This window comes from Ostrea edulis, chromosome 2 (assembly GCF_947568905.1).
Source record: "Ostrea edulis chromosome 2, xbOstEdul1.1, whole genome shotgun sequence".
NCBI classification, from domain to species: Eukaryota; Metazoa; Mollusca; class Bivalvia; order Ostreida; family Ostreidae; genus Ostrea; species Ostrea edulis.
This window is the reverse complement of record NC_079165.1, coordinates 44,616,561-44,639,498: the sequence shown is the minus strand read 5'-3', so window position 1 is coordinate 44,639,498 and position 22,938 is coordinate 44,616,561. Positions and strand designations below refer to the sequence as shown.

Genomic DNA, 22,938 nt, shown 5'->3' with positions numbered 1-22,938 from the left:
TAACAGGGTGTACAATAGACACTATGGGAGATGGCTGTTTCAATGGAATTTCATTTTGCTTCCTTGCTTAGATGATGTTTTCTCATTCTTTCAAATGAAAATCTTACCAACCATTCTAATAAAACATTACCATACATGTTCTCTTAACTTACGTAAATGGCATCTTTTATACACCAGGCATCATAGATGTTAGGCTTCACAAACAAGGCCATCACACAACTGCAGAAATTGCCACTCAGTTCGGATTCCAATTCCTCGATTAAGTCCTAAGAAAATGAACAATTGAATTAATCCATTAGTGATTAGGAGGAATATTGTTTGTGTTCCATGTAAAATCACTATGGGGTTTGAATGCAGATTATACTGGCAGGGTTAGCAAAGTCCATCTAGTTCTAGGCACCAAATTGTCAGGAATTTAGGCAGAAATTGTCTAGAAAAAATGAAAGCAAACTGATTCTAATGGAAAACCTCATTCCACAAATTGTCTAAATTATTGTATATCACTCCATGACTTGGTTACCCATCAACCACAGCTTCTTTATAAGGTATGTACATTACTGATGTGAATTTCTGATAACACGCAGATTAATGCCTCACACTGATATGGTGATAAATAAACACAAATTGTGCAGTGAGAACTCAATTTAAATGAGCTTAAAATTATGATTTGTGAACATTGTGCAAATGCATGCCTTTTAATGAAATCGCAAAGTTTCACGTGAATGTTTGTGGTTTTGGAGGGCAAATAAGCCAAAACTAAATACAGTTAAAGATATTCACGGCTGAGATTTTGCTCAACAATATGTGCTGATCTTATAAATTTTACTTTGTGTATCATAATGTCATTTTAATAATCACATAATTTAAAACAAAGAAAATCGTAAAATGTTTTACGCTACCTTTGTTTGTATGTTGCTTCATGTCTCATTCAATAATTTTTCAGTCATAATTAAAGACATCACTAGATTAGGTGAAGTGCCACAAAATTTGATCTACATATGGCACTTACAACAAAACCAGTAATGGCTCATTATCAAGCCAATATGGAAGCCAGGGTATAGAATTATACATTCATTTGACTGGCGACTGCCAATCAATTTATGTGGTGGCCGCCATATAAATTAACTGACAGCTGCCACTTGATTTATATGGTGGCCGCCAGTTATTCAACAGCTCTCTCTCTCTCTCTTTTTCTCTCTGAAAGGGAAATGCTACCCCTGTAATCTCCCTCTCCAATACTTAGTATGCAATATGTATGCGTTATACAATTTAAAGCAATATTGTTTGTCAATTGTGCTGTTTTACAAAGTTATACAAATGTTCATGATATCAAATGTTGACAGATTCACGTGCAAGAAAATCTTAATGTTTACTTAATATACCAACATATCAGGTATGTTGAATCAGGGGGCTGCCCTTCCACTATTTTGATTTTTACAACATTCACTTTCCGTTGTTTTTACATGCAAAGTAAGTTATTTTCACATGCAAAATAGGATATTTTGGCAGATTAGCCCTGATCCCAATCATTTGGTAGTAGTAATGAATGTAAAACTTTAATAATGAATGAACTGATGGATTGAAGGATGAATGGAGCCCCCTTACCTCCAATTTAGGAGTACAAAGTTTGGGCAAAAGAGAAATTTTTAGGTTCCTTTTCTGCTTGTCAACAATTTTAGAAAACAATTTCTCCTCTGACTGTCTTAATTGAAATTTAATAGGATTAAATTATTATTTATAAACAAGATGTACTTTCTACCTTACTGTTTGCTTGTCTCTGTATAATTATTATTTACTAGTAATTGGTTGTATAACAAGACATAATTATTAAAATCTTGTTGGGCAGTGTTTCTAATTATAGATGTTTTGGTCAGTAGGAGAGATAGAATTGACCAATGAGATAAGAGCAACCAGGGGCATTGATGCCCAGAGGGGGAGTCTGTAATTGTTTCATTTCATACTTAAGACGCTTGTGTTTGCAGCTACCCACCCTCCGTCCCCATCAGCATCCCTGGTTCTCTATGGGGCTACTTAATTCTAGGCGTTCATTCCAGGGGAATTCTACCCCCAAGTCTATGTTTGGTTTTGCTTATTATTACGGTATATACCACAGTTTTATCATCACATATAACTTATTGTACATAGGTAGTTTGTTAAATGTTTAATAGAATTTGACTAGTAAGTAGTGTTTTCTTAGACTAACAGTTTTATGCCTACTGGGAATCAGTACCAGGAATACGTTATCGCTCCTGGGTTCAGCTCAGAGTACTTGTTCCCTTTCGTTGCCTGCTGGGATCAGCCCCGGGCATGGGTCACTTTCTTTGATGCCTGCTGGGATCAGCCCCGGGCATGGGTCACTTTTCTGTGATGACTGCTGGGATCAGCCCCGGGCATGGTCCGCTCGTTCTCTGATGCCTGCTGGGATCAGCCCCGGGCATGGTTCACTTTCTTTGATGCCTGCTGGGATCAGCCCCGGGCATGGTTCACTTGTTCTGTGATGGCTGCTGGGATCAGCCCCAGGCATACACTCCTGGGATCAGCCCGGAGTGCAGTCTGCGTATATTGACCCTAGGCAGGGTTGTTAACTCTTTTACTTCAGACAGTTTTGATGATAGGATCAAGCCAGATATTGTTATTAATAATAGATTGTTAAGAAAGGAATGAGTAGCCCCCAGGACGCCAAATTATTAGTTATAATATTTTAGTTGTAGTATGTGTATATGTACAACATTATATGGCAGCATTGTTTATATGTAGTGATGTTTGGGTTGTAAAGACCCAATAAAAATTTGTTAAACTGTACTCTTCTGGTTGATTGTTTATAAACACTTTGAAAAACGAAGCCACGCGTCTGCATACTATGCAGCCACCATGTATAAATTAAGTGGTGGCCGCCAGATACATCAGGTAGCGGCCACCAGTTAGATAAGTGGTGGCCACCAGTTAATTTATACGGCGGCCACCAGATAAAAAGTGGCGACCGCCACATGAATTAAGTGGTGGCCACCAGTTAAATGAATATAAATTTTATACCCTGGCACCTACCGGCTTCCGTAAGTCAACACATACCAGGACAGTTTCTATGGTTATATCCGAAAGACCTGTGACTTTCACTTGTAATGCTAGGAAACAAGGCAAAGAAACAGTAACTACCTATGTAAAACATTTTATGTTTAATGTGACTCCTGAATTAAAAATCAAGCCAGGACATCCTGATTTTAAAGAAAACCCCTAACCACTATGCTACCATGACTAGTTTGCACTACATGTACATACAACTTTGGGAATGGAGTGTATTTTTTGATGTAAGGTTATGAAGAACAAAACCTTGACAGTCATCTGAATATCACACATAAAAATCTTACTTATACATGGGAAGTGTTGTATTTTACAGTATAAGCATGGAACAAGGAATCCTTTTTCAACCTGGACAATGGAATGGGCTTAATATTTTGTGATTGATTAGTACATATACACATCATCTAGTCATAAGCCACCTTTGTGCCAAGTACAGTAAAACATGGTTACAGCAAACAAGCTTACAATGAATTCATGCTTAAATTGTAAAGTGATTTTCATTCCCTGTAATTTTAAAGTATATGATATTGGATATAATGAATTATCTTTATAATAAATCAAAATTCTTTGTCCCCAAAACTTTGCCACAAGTGTGTTTTTCTGTATGAGTTCTAATGTTTATTTATTGCAAAGTTGTCACCTAGATGTAAAGTGAGAGGAAAGAACAGAAGATAGACATGTAGACAGACATACATATGCCTTCTAAACCTTGTTTGCAGGGTTTAATACTGTAAACTTTATTGGTTAATGCTATATGTTGAGGAGTAAAGAAGAATCTTAAAAATTCAATCTGTTCTCCATTAAATACATGTAATCCAATAAGTCCTAACCTAAGGCCTTTAGTCTTGACCCAGGGACCAAATTTCAATTCTGGTAAATGCTTCAAACCCATTATAACTATCCCTGAGAAATACATGCATGATACATTTAAACAGCAAAAGTTTACTCCTGACAATTTGACAAAATATTGGTTAAACATTTGTTATTATTACTCCAAAACATTTTTGAGGTCTGCATTTTTGAAATTCTGGAATCCTTCTTCACGCTAAACATTCTAATCCCAGGAACATATCATAACATGGATCAGCAAGTTCTTTTGCTGTTGAGCAGAAGGTCTAACAATGAAAACATTTCTGTACACATGTATGTACACCCCCCCCCCCCACACACACACACACAAACCCACACACATTGAAAGTTTCTACATCTAACTTACCTTTCCATATGAAACCTTGTATATCTTTTTCAGTTTCTGCCTCTGTGCATTGTTGCGGGTGGTTACCACATGAATAATGGCATCTTCATTTGTGCCTTGATTATAAAAATTTACACATAAATTCTGGTGACAGTTAAACAACAGCATATAACTTAAAAGCAGCATCAGACAGCCTTACAACGAGGGGATTCATAAGCTTCAATCAATTGCCATGGGTATCCAATGATTAACTAAAGAGGATATCTATTATTTCTGTATATTCATTCTTGTGATTCAGGGTGAGGGGAAAGGATTTTTTTTTTCATTGAAGTTGAAAAATTTGAAGTGTCATTAGAAATCGACAATTGACATTCTTTCTTACTCATCACCCATGGGTTGGAATCATTTCAAGTGTTTCATAATAAGTACCAAAGGATCACAACATAACAGAAAATGAATTCACATAACACATGCAGAGATGCCTCAACACCAATATGACTAATATGATTTTGCTGTTCTGGATAAGGCCAAGGTCACAGGGTCATTCATCATGGTATGATATGAAGACCTTGCTATAAGAAATCTATATACAGAATATGAAAGATCTATCTAAAATAGTTTAGGAGATATTAAAGGGGCATGGACACAATTTGAGCTGAACATTTTCAAATTTTATTTTTCCAGTTTTATTATTTACAATGCTTAACTAAAGTATTTCTTATGGTCAACCAAAATTTGAATATGAGTTGTTGAGTTACAAGTGAGATACAGCACTCACAATTTTTTGTTATGTAAACAAGGCTCGTGCCATATGTTTTTGTTTACATTTAGATTTATTAATGGAAAATAGCATGTTTAAAACAAAATGAGAAGTGCTATACATTAGAAACTATTTAACTGTGTTCAGAATTTACTTGTAAATTGAAAAAATATGCTTCAAACGAAACTTTTACTAGTATATTTAACCTATGTAAACAAAAGCATGGCACAAGTTTTGTTTACATAACAAAGAACTGTGAGCTCTGCATCTCCCATGTACTTCAATAACTGATGTTCAAATTTTTGCTGATCATTAGAAATACCTTAGTTAAGCATTCTAAACATTAAAAATGGAAAAATAAAACTTGAAAAATGTTCAGTTCAAATTGTGTTCATGGGGCATGGACACGATTTGAGCTGAAAATTTTCAAATTTTATTTTTCCATTTTCACTGTTTACAATGCTAATTAACTATAAACACAATCTTTGAAACACTCTTGTCTATTGTTATTTACTCTTACTAAATGCGTTGAGACAGTTAAATCAGTCAAATCACACAAAATAAAAACCCCGGTTTTTCAAGTTATCCACTCCATGATTTTCAGAATAAGCCAAACACAGTAGAAACTGACATCAAACGTAAAGTCATCAGTCGTCTGCAAAAATATTCAAGGTAAGACATGTTTGATTTCTGTCCACTGGAATTCTATAACATTTTATTATTTGTCAGAATTTTTTCATTACAATTTTCTCGTGCGATGTGGTAGCATTTTTTGAAAGGTAATCATACCATCAAACTTTCCGATCACTACAGAATTTGCAGATTTCAGTCAGCTTTAACTTTTCATCATCTCCATACTTTCTGCAACTTGCATTTTTCCCATAATGCGAGACATCATATGTATTTCATTAATTTAATTCCTTCTGTTTTGTATTTGCACTACTTGACAAGCAATATTTAACATGCCAAAGAGGAAGAACCAACAACCTATGCCCGAGGTTAGGTCTAGGAGGCGGCCTAAGGGTACTGACAGGTCAGACAACATTACCTTAGTTACCGCCCTAAGTCAACCAGCAAAAGAACAAACAAACACAGTGCCCTAGACACCAACAACGCTGCTTTCCAGCGAGCAATTGTTACAGTACAGGTGTCTCAATATGTCGCAGATATCATTTCCATGCAGACTCAACACACGCCTGTAGTGCCCCTTCTACCAAGCATGCTGGTGGATGAGCCGAGTACAGGTACAGAACCTGAGATGATCTTTAATAATTATCTTGCTCAAAAGCAGAGTTATGACAATGATTTGGGGCACATGGTGCCAAATAGACTGACACTTAAAATCGTAAATGGAGAATATATCAATTTGGGGCTATTGGTTGAAAATTTGCATGGGGCTGATCCCAATGAGATGACAACAAATATTTCTCCATGAAAGGGGTTAGCCTTACCTTGACCCCTAAGTCCAAAGCCAAGGTCATTACCGATATACAGGTTTGGACTGATGTTTCCCTAATCTACGCTTCTATATACGTGTATGCTTCAGCACATCCTGACAGCAGGGGCCAATTATTCAAATATGTATCCATACCATTAGGCTGAGGGCAAGTATAGTTAAGACCTTAGGATGGTGAAATTATGATGTACAATTTAGGTTGAAGAAGGAGGCTAACTCTTCCTTTTCATTTGCCTTTGTTTACCAAGAGCTATGGCTCTTGTACACATACAGTACACTGACCACCCAGACTTCCTACCCCCTGGTCTTGCTCCTTAAGTGTTATGATTTTAATTACAAGGGGCAATGTAGCAAACCTCAATGCCAATCATTTTCACAAAATCACCCCTACATTAGACACAAGACATCCTCAGGTTCATTGCTTGTTTAGGCACATTAGAAAATAAGATTCAATACATTACTGCGCCTTGAGCTCGGGAGGGGGGGAGGATAAAATAATAATTTTAAAAAAATATTCACATCGCAAGTGCGATTCCCCAAAATTTGACCGAACTTCTTCGTTGGATGCTGAATGGAAAAGAAGGAAGTTGGAATGCGTAATTACCGAGTGCACCCGTGATGAGTTATAATTCCGGAACAAAGTTTCCGGATTGAAACATAACAGAGATGGGCTTACTATTATCATATATATATAGTAAATCATACGTTGATTTGAATACTATCGTAAATAATGCTTAGATAAAGACACATATTTACAGACAAGCTGAAATATATGTTATTATTTCTATGGCAAAGTGAAGTGTTCTAATAAAAAAATGTCACCTTTTTTTCAAAAAGTTTTTATCTTTTAACATTTTGATTCAAGTGTCACCTATTCATTTCACTCTGAATATTATTCAAATTTTCCAAAATTCTAAGAAAATTGCTATAAAGATAAATAGCAATTTTGCATTGGTTAAATGTTGCCCAGCTATGAATAGAAAGGTTATCATTATTCAAAATTACTTCTAACAAAAGAAAAAAATTATACTTGTATGAAATGCTGATCCTCATTATTTACATGGATATCATAAACTGACATGACAAACACCAATCTAATTACGATTAGACTTGTAAATCTGCTCCTCAACTATATGCCCCAGTCATATTCAGAAAGGGGCAAAAAAATTCTTCATTAATTGCTTTGAAACTGAGTTAATCACCAAATAGGAAATAGTTAGGTCAAGGTCACAGGGAGGGTCAAGGTAAAAAATAATGTAACAGTTGAATAGCTACCACTAATATGTATCAGTGTAAGAGTTTTCATAAAAATATAGTCAATAGTTGCTTTGAAACTGAGCTAAACACTGAATATGGAAAAGTGAGATCAAGGTAAAAAGAAATGTCAAGGTCAATAAATATTGATGCAGTTGAGTAGATGATACCAATATGTAACAGCATATAAGGTTTGATAAAATATCTTGAATAGTTTCTTTGAAACTGAGCTAAACACAAAATGTGATGGAAGGACAGAAGACGGACATGGCAAACACTATATGCCCCTGCCATATTCATGGTGGGGCATAAAAGTTGTGATACCAGAAATGGACTCTGGATCCTCAATTTACCCTAGAAACTAAATTTGATTGAAATCTGACTGACTTGAGTTTTTGGCAGCCATTTCAAACATTTGAAAATTGATTGCACTCCTCCTCATGACCCACAATCAGCAACATTTTTTTTTTTTACAATGTTTTAATTGGATCTGTTGCAGCACTTTCATAAAATCGTGAGGTCAAATTTCTCACTAAAGAAGAGGAATAAGAAGAAAATATAAAGCTATAACCGTGATATCAACACAAATGTCTCCATGGGGTTCAGGGTTAGAAATTAGGTCCTCAGTACCCCTTGATTGTTGTAAGAGGCTACTAAATGGGGCGGTCCTTTAGATGACACCATGAAAACCAAGGCCCCATGTCACAGCAGTTGTGGCATGATAAAGATCTCTCCTTGCTCAAAGGCCATAAGCGCCAAGCATGGGCCTAAATTTTGCAGCCTTAAATTCACTGGCAATGGTGACGTCTCCATATGACTAATACATGTTCTAGTAGGTCAGTCTGATTAAAACCACTCTCCTCCTTTAACACTTGTCAGCAGTGTAAGGATAGGGGGAGGGAGGGGGTAATCAAACCTTTAGTATGTAAATTATCAGTCATTCAAGTTAATAATAGAGTAATCATGCATAGTTATCACAGACAGATATGACTCAAATTTCCAAATAGTATCCTAAACAACCTCACCGAAATTTCTGCGTAGAATTTCTTAATGGTTTCTGAGATTGTACAGAAATGATGAGTAGAAGGACAAAATCAACTGTGAGTTTCTGAAGTAGAAATTCATAATCTAGTAAACTAACCAGCCCCATCCATAGCGGCCTCCAAATACTCAGTGTCATGTTCCGCATTCCATTTTTCACCCGTGATATCCAATTCTCCGTGATATTTCTCTTTAATAAATGCTACAACAGGATCATCTTCTGGGTACCTTACAAGTAAAGATAAATTAGATGAATAATCAGTGTTATACTGTATTTTCTTCTCACCTCTTTTTGTTTGCATGCCCTTTTTTTCTTCGGGCAAATTGAAGATGTCTCAGGGATGAAAATACCTCAATAATAAAAGCATTTTTTTCCAAGTAGCATACATGCATCACATATTGGCTAATGTTTCAATCACTACTATAAGAGCTGTCCAAACGTAAGACATATTCAAACTCAATCATATCTAAACTACAGTCAAACTTGTCTGTAACAGTCACCGGTGGGAACCTTTATAGAAGTGATCTCGTAATAGAGGTTCACTTTTCTAAAGATATATATTCTGGATGTTTTGTAATGCTACATGCCTATATATACACACAAATGTATAATGATATGATTTGTGCATTTCATTTTATCAGAGGAAGACAAAATCATGCATATCAAAATTGGAACATTTTGATTTATTCAGTGGAAGACAAATTCATATACATAATTAATACACTGCTAAAAAAACTTTCTTTTTGTAAGTCTTAAGTAGTCATTGGTGAATATTTCTTCCATATTCAGTAAGATTTACAAAAATCTCCCCCTGGCCTGGGGTCAAGGCATACGTTTTCATTTTCTGTATATAAGCATGTAATTTCTCTTTGATTTTCTGTTGCTTGTAAATATTTAGTCCAAAAGTTTTTTGGTTTTTTTTGCATATCTAACCATTCAAAATAGATGTAATTAGACCATTTATTTTCCCTCCATCTCCCCACACATCACTGATATTGTTTATGTTAGAAATATTGCATTTGGAAACCACCTAATTATACAGGCATAATAAAAAACCCAGATGTGGGTCATGTAACATGTCAAAATGGCCACTAAAAGCAGGGCACAATAGCAGTTTGGTTGAAATTTGGTGACTGTTGACCATGTTTCACAGGTGACCGCTATATAGTAATTCTAGACAGGAAATTTCATCCCCAAAAAATCACATGGGACAGGTGACTGCTGAATACAGGTGACTGCTAGGGCTTTGACTGTACATGTACTATATATATTTTGACACCAATATTCACATGAACTTCTAAAGTATTGAATGAATGAGCATTTTATGTTTTTATATTGCAAAGATATTTTAAGAATTTTTTCATCCAAATGACCTTGAGCTAGGATAATGAAATATCAGATAAAGACCTTTGTGTTTGTGTAAAGAGTATGGTCAAATACATTTATAGCGAAGTACTGAGGACAAACAATTTTGATTTGTTATAATCCAATAAGTTCATAATATGTTTTAAAACTACAAGGAATAAAATCATATTGCTGTAAGCATGAATTCATTATAAGCATGTTCGCTGTAACTATGTTTTACTTACTTATATCCAAGGAGAGGTTTTGGAGAAGTCAATGGATGTTACAAATGGGCAGATGATAGACAATCAACTTTGATGAGCTATAACTACTGATTTTTGCCAAGATGATCAAATATGAGGTGAATCTAGATGAATGAAAGTCTTCTGTAGTTTAATGATGAAAAATAGCTAAAACGCATCAAAGATGCGTATGGCCGAGTTGCAGTTTGGAAAATTATGCACGCTTGCATTCACGAAGTAAAAATATGCACATATTTAATATAGTTTATAAGTATGAAGCTTTGAATGGCTGCAATAGGTATCTAATGTGATAATGACCTTGACCTTTGGCCTTTGGGTTTCAAAAGCAACATGAATCTTGAATGTCATCAGGATTTGAAGTCTGATAAACATGCACCAGCAAGTACATGTATAAAAGTTAGAGACAAGCTCAAATCTACAGTATATAGTGAAAAAGATAACTTGACCTTTGACCTCAAAATAAATAGGAACCTTCCTCTTTTGGATGTGATCAAAATAGGCAAGTCTGACAAAGACGCACCAAGTAGTATGAAAGTTAGAGACCAGACAAGCTCAAATCTATGGTATTAAGTGACAAAGTGACCTTGACCTTTGATTTTTTGACCTCAAAATAAATAGGAACCTTCCTCTTTTGGATGTGATCATGCTAGTATGTAAGTTTCACAAAGATGCCTCTAGTAGTATGAAAGTTGGAGACCGGACAAGCTCAAATCTATGGCATTTAGTGACAAAGTGACCTTGACCTTTGGACCTCAAAATAAATAGGAACCTTCTTCATTTGAATGTGATCATGTTATGTAAAGGATATAAGCCAACAAGAGCAACGCCAAAGTGGCATAATACACCCGTAGATTTTGCTCAAGGAAAACATATTTTATTGGGATTCATATTTTAGTGAAGTTAGCACTGTCCTCTGTGAGCTAATTCATTATTATGCTTGTGCAGATCACCATTTTTTTGCAGGAGAATCTCAAATTATATAGAAATATCTCTTCAATAAAGTATAACTTGGAAATTCACAAGCTATACTTGGCACCAAATTATCAAGTGAAGTATGCCATCTAACAGTCTTGACCTTTTAAACTTGAAAAAGAAAAGTATTGGCATTCCTAGCCACAACAGTTTTGTTTTTATCCTGCTACAACCACCTTGACCTTTGATCTTGAGAAACAATAGGCTTCCTCCACTTGGAATAAGGTATTAAATTTGACACTCCTAGCCCCAACGGTTCGGTCTGTATACCTACAAGGTTTTCCTACTAAGTAAACCTATGACCTTGACCTTTGACCTTGAAAAACAATAGGCATCTTCCTCTCATCATGGTGATCAAATATACCAAGTTATAATATCCAGGAGCTTACGGTTTGGTTTGTATCCTGCCCACAAGGTTTTCCTAATAAGTGATACTATGACCTTGACCTTTGACCTTGAAAAACAATAGCCACCTTTCTCTCATCATGATGATCAAATATACCAAGTTATAATATCCAGGAGCTTACGGTTCGGTTTGTATCCTGCCCACAAGGTTTTCCTAAAAAGTGATACTACGACCTTGACCTTTGACCTTGAAAAACAATAGGCATCTTCCTCTCATCATGGTGATCAAATATACCAAGTTATAATATCCTGGAGCTTACGGTTCGGTTTGTATCCTGCTCACAAGGTTTTCCTGATAAGTGATACTACGACCTTGACCTTTGACCTTGAAAAACAATAGGCATCTTCCTCTCATCATGGTGATCAAATGTACCAAGTTGTAAAGTCCTAGGGCTTATGGTTCAGTCTGTATCCTGCCCACAAGGTCCGGACAGACAGACGGACGACGCCATACTATAATACGTCCCGTCTTTGACGGGCGTATAAAAATTGTCCATTCTGTGAGAGAAAGAACTGATCGAGGTCCGTAGGGCCGAGATCAGTTCTTTCTCTCACAGAATGGACAGTTTGAGGCTTATATCCTACTTAAAACATTACATCTTTTGTTCTAAGAATGGACAGTCTCAGGTAAATCCATTGACAATGATAATTATGAATAAAGCTATTTTGAATAGTCTGACAATATAACCAGTCTTGCGTAGAATTCTGTTTCTTTTGTTCACTTATTGGACAGTGTCAGGTGAGTAGTGTTCTGCTGCAGGTTTTATATTCACTCTTTCTATAGTACTGAGCCATATCAACATGTCTTCCTCTGATGGGGAGAGCATTTTCATTGCACAATCAAAATTTAAGGATTTTAGTGAAAGTGTTGCAAATATTCTGGATATGGAGGGTGAAAAAGATATGAAGCCAAATTTTGATCTGAAAAGCATTGTGTTTTCGAGTATTTGGATGAGAAAATAACTAACACCAGCCAAAAGAACCCAATACACCTATCTCGTGAAATGAAATTATTCATGAAAGCGAAAATAATAATTCAGAATTAGGATATGCTAATAAAGAAAACATAAAAAAGCGTTGTGAAGAAGTTTCGGTATGTGCCTCTGAATCCAGCGAAATTCAAATACAGTATGGAAATATGTCTTTCAAATTTAAGTTTTGATGCGATATAGTAATGGCCAATGGATTTAAAAAATTGTGAATCTTACGAGTTGAAGCAGAGAATTCTACTAAATGGAAATATCATTTTTGAGTGTTTCAGTGATTTTTCCGATATCTGTGTTGATTCTTACTTTGTAGGGAATTTAAAATAAAATTTGTATCTCTTTGACAAATGTATTGTCTTTCTCTTATTTTTAGCCTACCTGTAGATGTCTAATAAGTTATTGGGTTTACCTGTAGGTGTCCAATAAGTTGACAATTACTGTCCATTATTTTTAAGAACGGACAGTATCTGTCCATTCTTAAGGAGGTATGCTACACCAGAGGTAATTGATGTGGATGAAAAGTGGAGGATATGTACAACAATATTTTGAAGTTGAAAATTTTCAAATTTACTTCATTTTGTCAAAAAATACAGTTTTAATAGAGGGTAATCTGGAAAAAAATTAAAACCACTGCTGGACTCAAACCTGTGACCTACAGTTCAGCAGTCGGCATTCTAACCTACTGAGCTACTCGGCTAGGTACTTGAATGGAAAAGGAAAAGTCAAATATCGTTGATATCGATTTTTTCATCCATGTTTTTAAAGGAAGTCAGCCATTATGACGATGTAGAGTACTACCTCAAAAATAATGTACACCAATTGTCAACTTATTGGACACCTACAGGTAACCTTTTCACTACAAGTGGACTTTCTTCTATATAGAAGCCTAAAAAGACAAAGGATTGCGTAACAAAAATGTTTTAAGTAAGTCTCACAAAGATGCACCGAAAAGTATGAAAGTTAGAGACCGGACAAGCTAATTGTGGACGCCGCCCGCCTGTCCACCAGACTGGACGCCCATCCTTTGCCAATTTAAAAGCCGAGATTTGCTATGCAACTCGGCTAAAAATCATACTTGTCTATGCCTTTAACAGTCCCTTCTGTAGGTTCCATTGTACCATCCATGTCTAAATGTCTCTGCAGATTGGCAATGTAGTTTGCTCTCAAACGCTCCATAAAGTCCTCATCTTCTTCCATTTTCTGAGCCAAGAGTTCCTCTAATTTCTATAACATCAATGAATTTTAAAATACTACATGAACAATTTGAAACAGGAGGCCCATGGACCACATTGCATACATGACTCTGCTGTTGTTCAGCTATTGTGGTTTTTTTAAAAAGATATCTTGCAATCTTTATTTCCATGAAAAATTTTGACCTCATATTGTGGCCAAAAGCTACAATATAACCATGATACAATATGTCACAAGATAAAATGTCATAGCAGGGTTTGACATTAAATTTTTTAAGAACTGGACCAGTTGGGCTACTTAAAATGATTTTCATTAGACCTGACCTTAGATCCACTAGCTCTGACCAACTTTCCAGAATAAACTGATAGTTTCTCCATATTTAAATACTTAATTCAAACGACAAATGTTAAGTTTGAACTAAAACACATTTAATTGTCTCAAAAAAATCTTTAGTCTTGTCATTCAGTTTGATGCTTTTATTTTCAAACACATTTTCTGTTTCTTTAAGTTCTACCTGGCACAGAAATTCTTTAGTCCATTTAGAATAAAATTACCTCAACCATTTAAAAAAATTCTATTTCATAAGCCCTGCTTTGTTTCTTCCCAACCTTTTCCTTGTTTTTTCCTCTTGGGATATCTTTCCTTGAGGACAAGAAGTCGTATTTGAATATAGAGACATTCCTGCACATATATGTCAACACCGAAAAATGGCTGTTTACGACATAATTTATTAAATTGATAAACACTTTCTTATACCAAATTCAATTCAATTCAATTCAATTCTTTATTGGCACTAACGCACATTATATAAGAATGTGTTGTTAGCCATACATAGATACACATATATATTGATACATTACAAAATATCAAACTGTTGAAAACTTATTTCTAACATTAAAACAGTCTCTGATGTATAGACAGGTTTGTTTTGTAGATACAAGGTTATGTGGATTTAGTAAACAAAATAAGGTATTAATCTAGTAGTTTTGAATGCATTTTTCTAATATGTTCATACACAGGACAATCAAGTAAAAAATGTTTTTCATCTTCAACAATAGTTTGACAATGAAAACAAAATCTATTTTCTCTAGGAATGACAGGATTACAATATCGACCTGTTTCTACATACAACTTATGTGCACTTATTCTTAATTTGGTAAGATAAGAAACTAAATTCTTAGGAAGTGGAAGACATAAATATGGTTGGACTTCTAGTTTCATAACATTCAAAGAAACTGTTGTTTTTTTTAAAAAATGAATTCAATTCATATCTATTTATTCTAAACATAACTTTACACACATTAACATCATGTAGATGTCATAAAACATCACTTCCGACGGCAACTTACCTATTTGAACTAAAAATAGAGATTATGTCATCACGTGGTTCAAAATTGCTGGCAAACTCTTTACAGTTATTTTTTAGTTAAGAATAAAATATATCATGGTTTAAAGTAAAGTTTCTTGTAAATTTTTCAACACAACTAGTCGGACTAGTAAATCGACATTTTTCTTTATCATTTAGTAGACTCTGTCGGTCAGACGTGCCTTAGTGTCAAACCCTGCATAGTATGAAATAACTAGAACTGTCCTAGCAGGACTAATACACCCCTAGAGCACATTGGATGGTGAGAAAGAGAGAATTTGTGCTCACTGAAGAATAAACACATCCTTTTGACATGAAGATTCTTGAAAGCAATTAATGTAAATGCAAGACTATATATTCTACAGTATAGTGTTACTCAGAATATTGAAAATATGCTTAATATAATTTCTGAATAATATTACATGGATAACTACTATTCAGTGTACATGATCCAGAAAACAACACATCTCTTATCAACATAATCATCCAGAGACAGATAGGCAGACAGACAGAGACAAATGGACTGATGATTCCATTATACCCTCTCTGAAAGCAATGCAGTTATCTCTGTGAAAGAGCAGATCAATACAAAATGTAAAAGAGAATGACTATAAGTAAATGAAGTTGAAACAAGAGGCTGAAGGGCCACATCACTCACCTAAGTGACCTTGACCCTGCTGTTGTTCAACAGTGGTGATTTTGAATAGAATTTCTATTAAGTCTTATTTCCATGAAAATTTTTGACCCCATATTGTGGCCCCAACCTAGCCCCAAAGGATCACGACATAACTGAAACTAATTTAAAAAAACACCAATGTGCCTCAACACCAATAATTGACTAACATGACCTTCCTGTTCTGGTTAAGACAAAGATCAAAAGGTCATGGTGTGAAATGAAATATCTTACCTAAGAAATCTATATACAAAATATGAAGGCTCCATCTTAAATATTTCAGAAGATATTGATTAGGTCAGATTTTCAAAAAAAGTGTCAAGGTCACAATATCAAACATAACTGTATCACAAGGTTATGTCATTAAACATCTATGTACAAAATATGCAAGTCCTACTTTGAATAGTTCCAAAGATATTTGATTGATCACATTTTCTAAGTGGGTAAAAGTATGAGGTTACAAGGTCAAAGGTCATGTGTGAAATGAAAGGTCTTGCCATAAGAAATCTCTATATATAATATGAAAGGTCTAGTCATTAAATAGTTCAGGAGGTATTGAATAGGTCAGATTTTTAAAAAGTAGATCCAACTCAAAGGTCAAGGTCACAACTTCACGGAAAAACAAGGTCTTGCCATTAGGACTCTATATACAAAACATGAAAGCCCTACCTTTAATAGTTCAAGAGCTATTGAATAGGTCAGATTTTTTTAACAAGTAGATCTCAAACTCCATGGTCAAGGTCACAAGTTCTAACTTCAGGAATATCAAAGTTTTGCCATAAAGAATCTATAAACAAAATGTGAGCCCTACTCAAAATAGTTCCAGATGTATTTAATAGATTATGTTTTCTTAAAAGTAGGTCAACCTTTGAGTTCAAGGTCACAAATTCAAAACACATGATATAAAATGAAGGTTTTGCCATATGAAGTATATATACAAAATATGAAAGATCTACCTTGAATCAGAGCTCCAGATAATTTTTTACCACAAAGAGTATTTCAAATCAATGAGTATTTTGCTTTTCAGAAAAATTCAAAAGTGTATTTTGTTAATTTACTGATTATCTTTGCTCTTTTGCACAGAAGATATCACCAGATAAACGATACTTCTTCCGTTAAACTTTAACTTAAAGTTTATACTAAAAGGCCGCTCCAGCTATTTACGGGGAAAATCCTTTGTAGTTCTTTGTATTAAAACTATTCATTGTCATTTGGAATTTGATATATTTATCATTGATGCATTAAATTTGAATATGTCAGACACTCAGTCACATGATTATGATCCAATTCTGTATATCATTCGTCCACAATTGATAATACAAGTTTTTTTTCTGTGCTTTCGACCGCACACTAACTCTTTAAGAAAGAAAGTATAACAAGTAGGCCTATATAATAGTGTTTTGAGTTAACTCTTCCAATTTTTCAAAATTGTGATTGTCATCAAAATGTATTTCATAGCGCTAAATATCATGTACAGATCAAGCCCTGGGCTAACCTCAATTCATATGAATAGATAATTCATATTTATATCATACTATATGTATCACAAATACGCGGACTAATACGCATTACTTTGGGAGTGTAAAGCGTATTTACTTTCGCCAATGCGTATCTGTACGCATGATTTTCAACTTAAATGCGTATTTGGTAAAATTTAATGAGTATTTACGCTGATACGCACCTTATCTGGAGCTCTGTTGAATAGTTCAGGAAATGTTGAATAGGTCATTTTTTTTTTAAAAGTATGTCCAGGTCAAGGTCACAAGATCACACAACATTGCAATACATGAAAAGTCTTCCTGCAAAGCATATATTATATACAAAATATAAAAGCCATAGCTTACATAGTGCAAGAGATATTTTTAAAGATTTTTTTCCTGTCTATCAGCATACATAAAACTTTGATTCTCTATTGTGGCCCCACCGTACCTCCGGGAATCATGAATTGAACAAACTAAAATCTATTCTATGTCAGGAAGCAATCTTGTAAATTTCAACTTTTATGGCCCCATGGTTCTTGAAAAGAAGATTTTTAAAGATGTTCCATATATATTTGCATGGAAAATTTTTAACCCCTATTGTGGCCCCACCCTACCCCCAGGGACCATGATTTGAACAAACTATGTCAGGAAGCTTTCCTCTAAACTTCCACTTTTCTGGCCCAGTGGTTCTTAATTTTCAAATAACCCCACCCTAATTTTCATTTTTATGATGATCTCCCTATTGAAGGGGGAATGGCCCTTCATTTGAACAAACTTAAATCCACTTCACTCAAGAATAATTTGTACCAAGTTTGATTGAAATTTGCCATTCTAGAGAAATAGATACTCCTATATATCAGCATGTAAAACTGTGATCCCCTATTGTAGCCCACCCTACACCTGGGGGGCATGATCTGAATAAACTTGAATTTCTCCACTCTTATGGCCCAGTGGTTCTTGAGAAGATTTTTAAATATTTTCCCTATATATTTGAATGTAAAACTTTGATCCCCTATTGTGGCCCAACCCTACCCCTTGAGGTCATGATTTTAACAAATTTGGATTTACAATATGTCAGAAAGCTTTCAGGTTAATTTCAGCTTTTCTGACCTAGTGGTTCTTGAGAAGGAGATTTTAAATCACTCAACCCTATTTTTGCCCTTTTGTGATTATCTCCCCTTTGAAGGAGGAATAGTCCATCATTTGAACAAACTTGATTCCTTTCATCTAGAGGTGATTTGTACTAAATTTGGTTAAAATTGGCCAATTGGTACTGGAGAAGAGGATTTTCCTTATGTCAGCATGTAAAACTTTGATCCCCTATTGTAGCCCCACCCTACCCTGGGGCCTTAATCTGAACAAACTTGAATCTACTTTATACCAGGAAGCTTTCAGGTAAATCTCCACCCTTATGACCCTGTGATTTTCCTTTAGATCAGCATTTAAAACATTGATCCCCTATTGTAGCCCCACCCTATCCCTGGGGGCCATGATGTGAACAAACTTTAACCTACTTTATTCCAGGAAACTTTCAGGTAAACCTCCACTTTTATGGCCCAGTGGTTCTTGAGAAGAAGACTTTTAAAAATTTTCCCTACATATTCAGATGTAAACATTTGATCCTCTATTGAGGCCCCACCCTAACCCCAGGGATCATGATTTTAACAAGAAGCCCATGGACCACATCGCTCAATTGAGTCACCTTGGCTCATATTTAAAGATATTTCCTATATATTCACATGTAAAACTTTGATCCCTATTGTGGACCCAACCTACTCCCGGGGTCCAGATTTTTACAAAATTGAATCTGCACTATGTCAGGAAGCTTTCATGTACATGTAAACTTTTCTGGCCCAGAGATTTTTCAGAAGATTTTGAATGATTTTCCCTATATATTTGTATGTAAAATTTTTATCCCCTACTGTGGCCCCATCTTACCCCAGGAGACCATGATTTTTACAAACTTGAATCTGCACTATGTCAGGAAGCTTTCATGCAAATGTAAACTTTTTTGGCCCAATGGTTCTTATGGAGAACATTTTTAAAGATTTTTTTCTATTTATTAGTTATGTAAACCTTCGATCCCCTATTGTGGCCCCATCCTAGCCCCAGGGGTCATGAATTTAACACACTTGAATATGCACTATGTCAGGAAGCTTTTATGTAAATCTCAGCTTTTCTGGCTCAGTGGTTCTTGAGAAGAGGTTTTTTCTATATATTTGTATGTAAAACTTTGATCCCCTATTGTGGCCCCATCCTACCCCCAGGGGCCATGATTTTATCAAACTGGAATCTGCATTATGTCAGGAAGCTTTCATGTAAATATCAGCTTTTCTGGCTCAGTGGTTCTTGAGAAGAAGATTTTTAAAGATTTTTCCTATATATTTGTATGTAAAACTTTGATCCCCTATTGTGGCCCCATCCTATCCCCGGGGACCATGATTTAACAAACTTGAATCTGCACTATCTCAGGAAGCTTTCATGTAAATATCAGCTTTTCTGGCTCAGTGGTTCTTGAGAAGAAGATTTTTAAAGATTTTCTCTATATATTTGCATGTAAAACTTTGATCCTCTATTGTGGCCCCATCCTACCCCGGGGGCCATGATTTGAACAAACTTGAAACTGTACTATGTCAGGAAGCTTTCATATAAATTTGTAATTTCCTAGCCTAGTGGTTCTTGAGGAAAAGATTTCTAAAGATTTTCTTTATTTATTTGTACGAAAAACTTTGATTCCTTATTGAGGCCCCATCCTACCCCCGGGGACCATGATTTGAACAAATTTGAATCTGCACTATGTCAGGTAAATTTGTATTTTACCACCTCATTGGTTCTTGAGAAGATTTTTAAAGATTTTCTCTATATATTTAAATGTAAAACTTTGATCCCCTATTGTGGCCCCAACCTATGTCCAGGGGTCATGATTTCAGCAAAGTTTAATTTCCACTATGTCAGGAAGCTTTCATGTAAATATCAGCTTTTCTGGCCCAGTGGTTCTTGAGAAGATTTTCAAGTGACCCTACCCTATTTTTGTATTTTTGTGATTATCTCCCCTTTGAAGAGGGCATGGCCCTTCATTTGAACACTCTTGAAACCCCTTCACCCAAGGATGCTTTTTGCTAAATTTGGTTGAAATTGGTCCAGTGGTTGGAGAAGAAGTTGAAAATGTGAAAAGTTTACAGACAGATGGATGGACAGTTAAACGGACAGACGATGGACAACAGCTCAGGTGAGCTAAAAAAAAAAAAAAACATGACACGAGCCTTGTTTACATAACATGGAATTGTATATTAAAATTTTGGTTGAGCATTAGAAATACTTTAGTGAAGCATTGTAAACAATAAAATTGAAAAATAAAATTTGAAAATTTTCAGCTCAAATCGTGTCCATGCCCTTTTAAGGCTGTCTAAAGTTAATTCTATGTTTAACGTCACCCGCGCGCGTAGGTTTCGGCGAAATTGCCGTTTTGAAAAAACAAACAAATCCGGATTTGAAGTAGTCGTTCATGTTTGGTTTTTCATTTAGCGACTTAATTCTACATCCCGTGTAAGAGGAAAACGCTTAATCAGAGGCCCTTAAATGAAGAAAATGGAAGTATATGCCACTATTAAAGTAAAGAAAACGTACAAAGATGGTTTGAACCGAACTAATCTCAGCGAGATTCGTCGAGGCTGGATATTTGGACTGACGCCTCTTCCGAATGTCAGACCAGTGTCACACAAAGTGATTCGGGAAATCTTGCCTGAAATTCAGCCGCTTTTTGCGATTAAAATGGGTTAAGCAATTCCTTGATCGCTTCAACTTTTCGTCTTAGACATCTTATTAACTCCCTATCACATTTCATATTTACCTTCTCAACAGTGAAGAGTTCCGATGTATTATTTCATGACAGTTTGCACTACGATTGGAAATACAGAACTTGCTGATTGATTATTACTTTGTACAAAGCATTTAATCATAAAAATTAAAAGCACTAAAAAGAAAACTGTAATTATTTAATCAATTTATTTGAGGGCGTCCTAAACTATCGGAATCCTGCCTTGTATTTGTAGATGTGAAAGTACAATCCTGATCTTTTAGTTGTGGTACACCAGATTAGCATCTTCCTTTCAAAATTGTATTTTAAAAAATCAACACAAAACAAAGTAAAGCATATTTTAAACTTTAAGATGTGTCATTATAAAAATGTATGAAATATTGTCATCATAATTTTAATTGTAACTGAGTCACATGTGTCTAGCAACTATTTCCACAAAAGGAAGTTTTCCTTTAGTTTGCTATGTTTGTGGTGATGAAAATCCATTGGATGTACCACCTGATATTATCGCAAGCCACTACTCTGCTCACCCAATCTGCATGGTGTGTTCGCAGAAGGGATACAAACCCAGATTAAGGAAAAAGTCTTTGCTGGGAAAACGCAAAAATTGACTTGGACTTGAAAATCAAATCCCACAATGTGTTTAATTTGACATATTACGTTTTTGGTCACTAAATTGGGTGATGTCTATTTGAAATTGTTGATTTTTGGGTCACTGAATAGGTGATTTTCAATAAATACACATTTGTTTAAAATTTTTGTTTGTTTATTTTTTTCCTCCCTCCCTCGTAGGTTTTGAAGTTTTGAGGTGACGTTAAACGTAGAATTAATTTTGAACAGCCTAAACCACATCCCCATTTGATATCCCAAAATGTACCCTAACCCCCTTCAATCTGAAAACAAAAACATTTCTGCACATTTAGATGCATTGGCCAATCATATCCTTTCATATCTGATACTTTCATCAAATGTTATGGAGAACAGCATTTTTGCAGATTTTTTTCTCTCACCAAGACTCAGGAATATATAGAAAACACACAACTAATTGGATATAGATCATATCAAATCACAAACCAGCTATATATCAGAACTACCGGGCTTTAGTGACATAAATTCATTTAATATTAAAGATTGTAACATCACTTGTTGAGGTCACTCTATCACATACACTACAAGATGGTTTGGTTTCATAATGATATCTCAAATACTGTTTGAGCTTCAGCAATGACACTTCAATGAATTAAGAATCCCCAGGACTTAAGGATGATCCAATCACATTTTAGGTAAGAAGGTCATGCAATGCTCAAGTAGTCACATATGGTAAAAGATTTTGGCTTCTGGTTTATGTGGTAAGAAATCATGTCATGATCACATCTCAAATAACTATTTAAGATTCAGAAATGAAATTTCACATGAATGTCTATCACAAAAGGATGACCTCTATCACTTTTGCGATCGGAAGGTTAAAGGGCAAGGTCACCAGCACAGGTAACAAATTGTCTCTTGATGACATCTCTAATCAAAAGGATGACCTCTATCACTTTTGAGATCAGAAGGTTAAAGGGCAAGGTCACCAGCACAGGTAACATATTGTCTCTTGATGACATCTCCAATTTTGTAAATCAAAACTGAATGTTATTGTCAATAATTTTGCC

General features: G+C 35.2%; 1 protein-coding gene across 3 annotated transcripts in view; it reads right to left on the bottom strand.

Annotated features, from left to right (window-relative positions):
• Window positions 1-22,938, bottom strand: part of LOC125679074 (annexin A5-like) — a 75,221-nt gene that overhangs the window by 30,371 nt on the left and 21,912 nt on the right. For all 3 annotated transcript variants that reach the window (XM_048917996.2, XM_048917997.2, XM_048917998.2), the window contains exons 6-9: window positions 13,831-13,979; window positions 8,885-9,012; window positions 4,295-4,389; window positions 153-266 (exon numbers count right to left, since the gene is read on the bottom strand). In XM_048917996.2, the coding sequence (XP_048773953.1) occupies window positions 153-266; window positions 4,295-4,389; window positions 8,885-9,012; window positions 13,831-13,979 (486 nt within the window). The remainder of the gene's footprint in view (window positions 1-152; window positions 267-4,294; window positions 4,390-8,884; window positions 9,013-13,830; window positions 13,980-22,938) is intronic.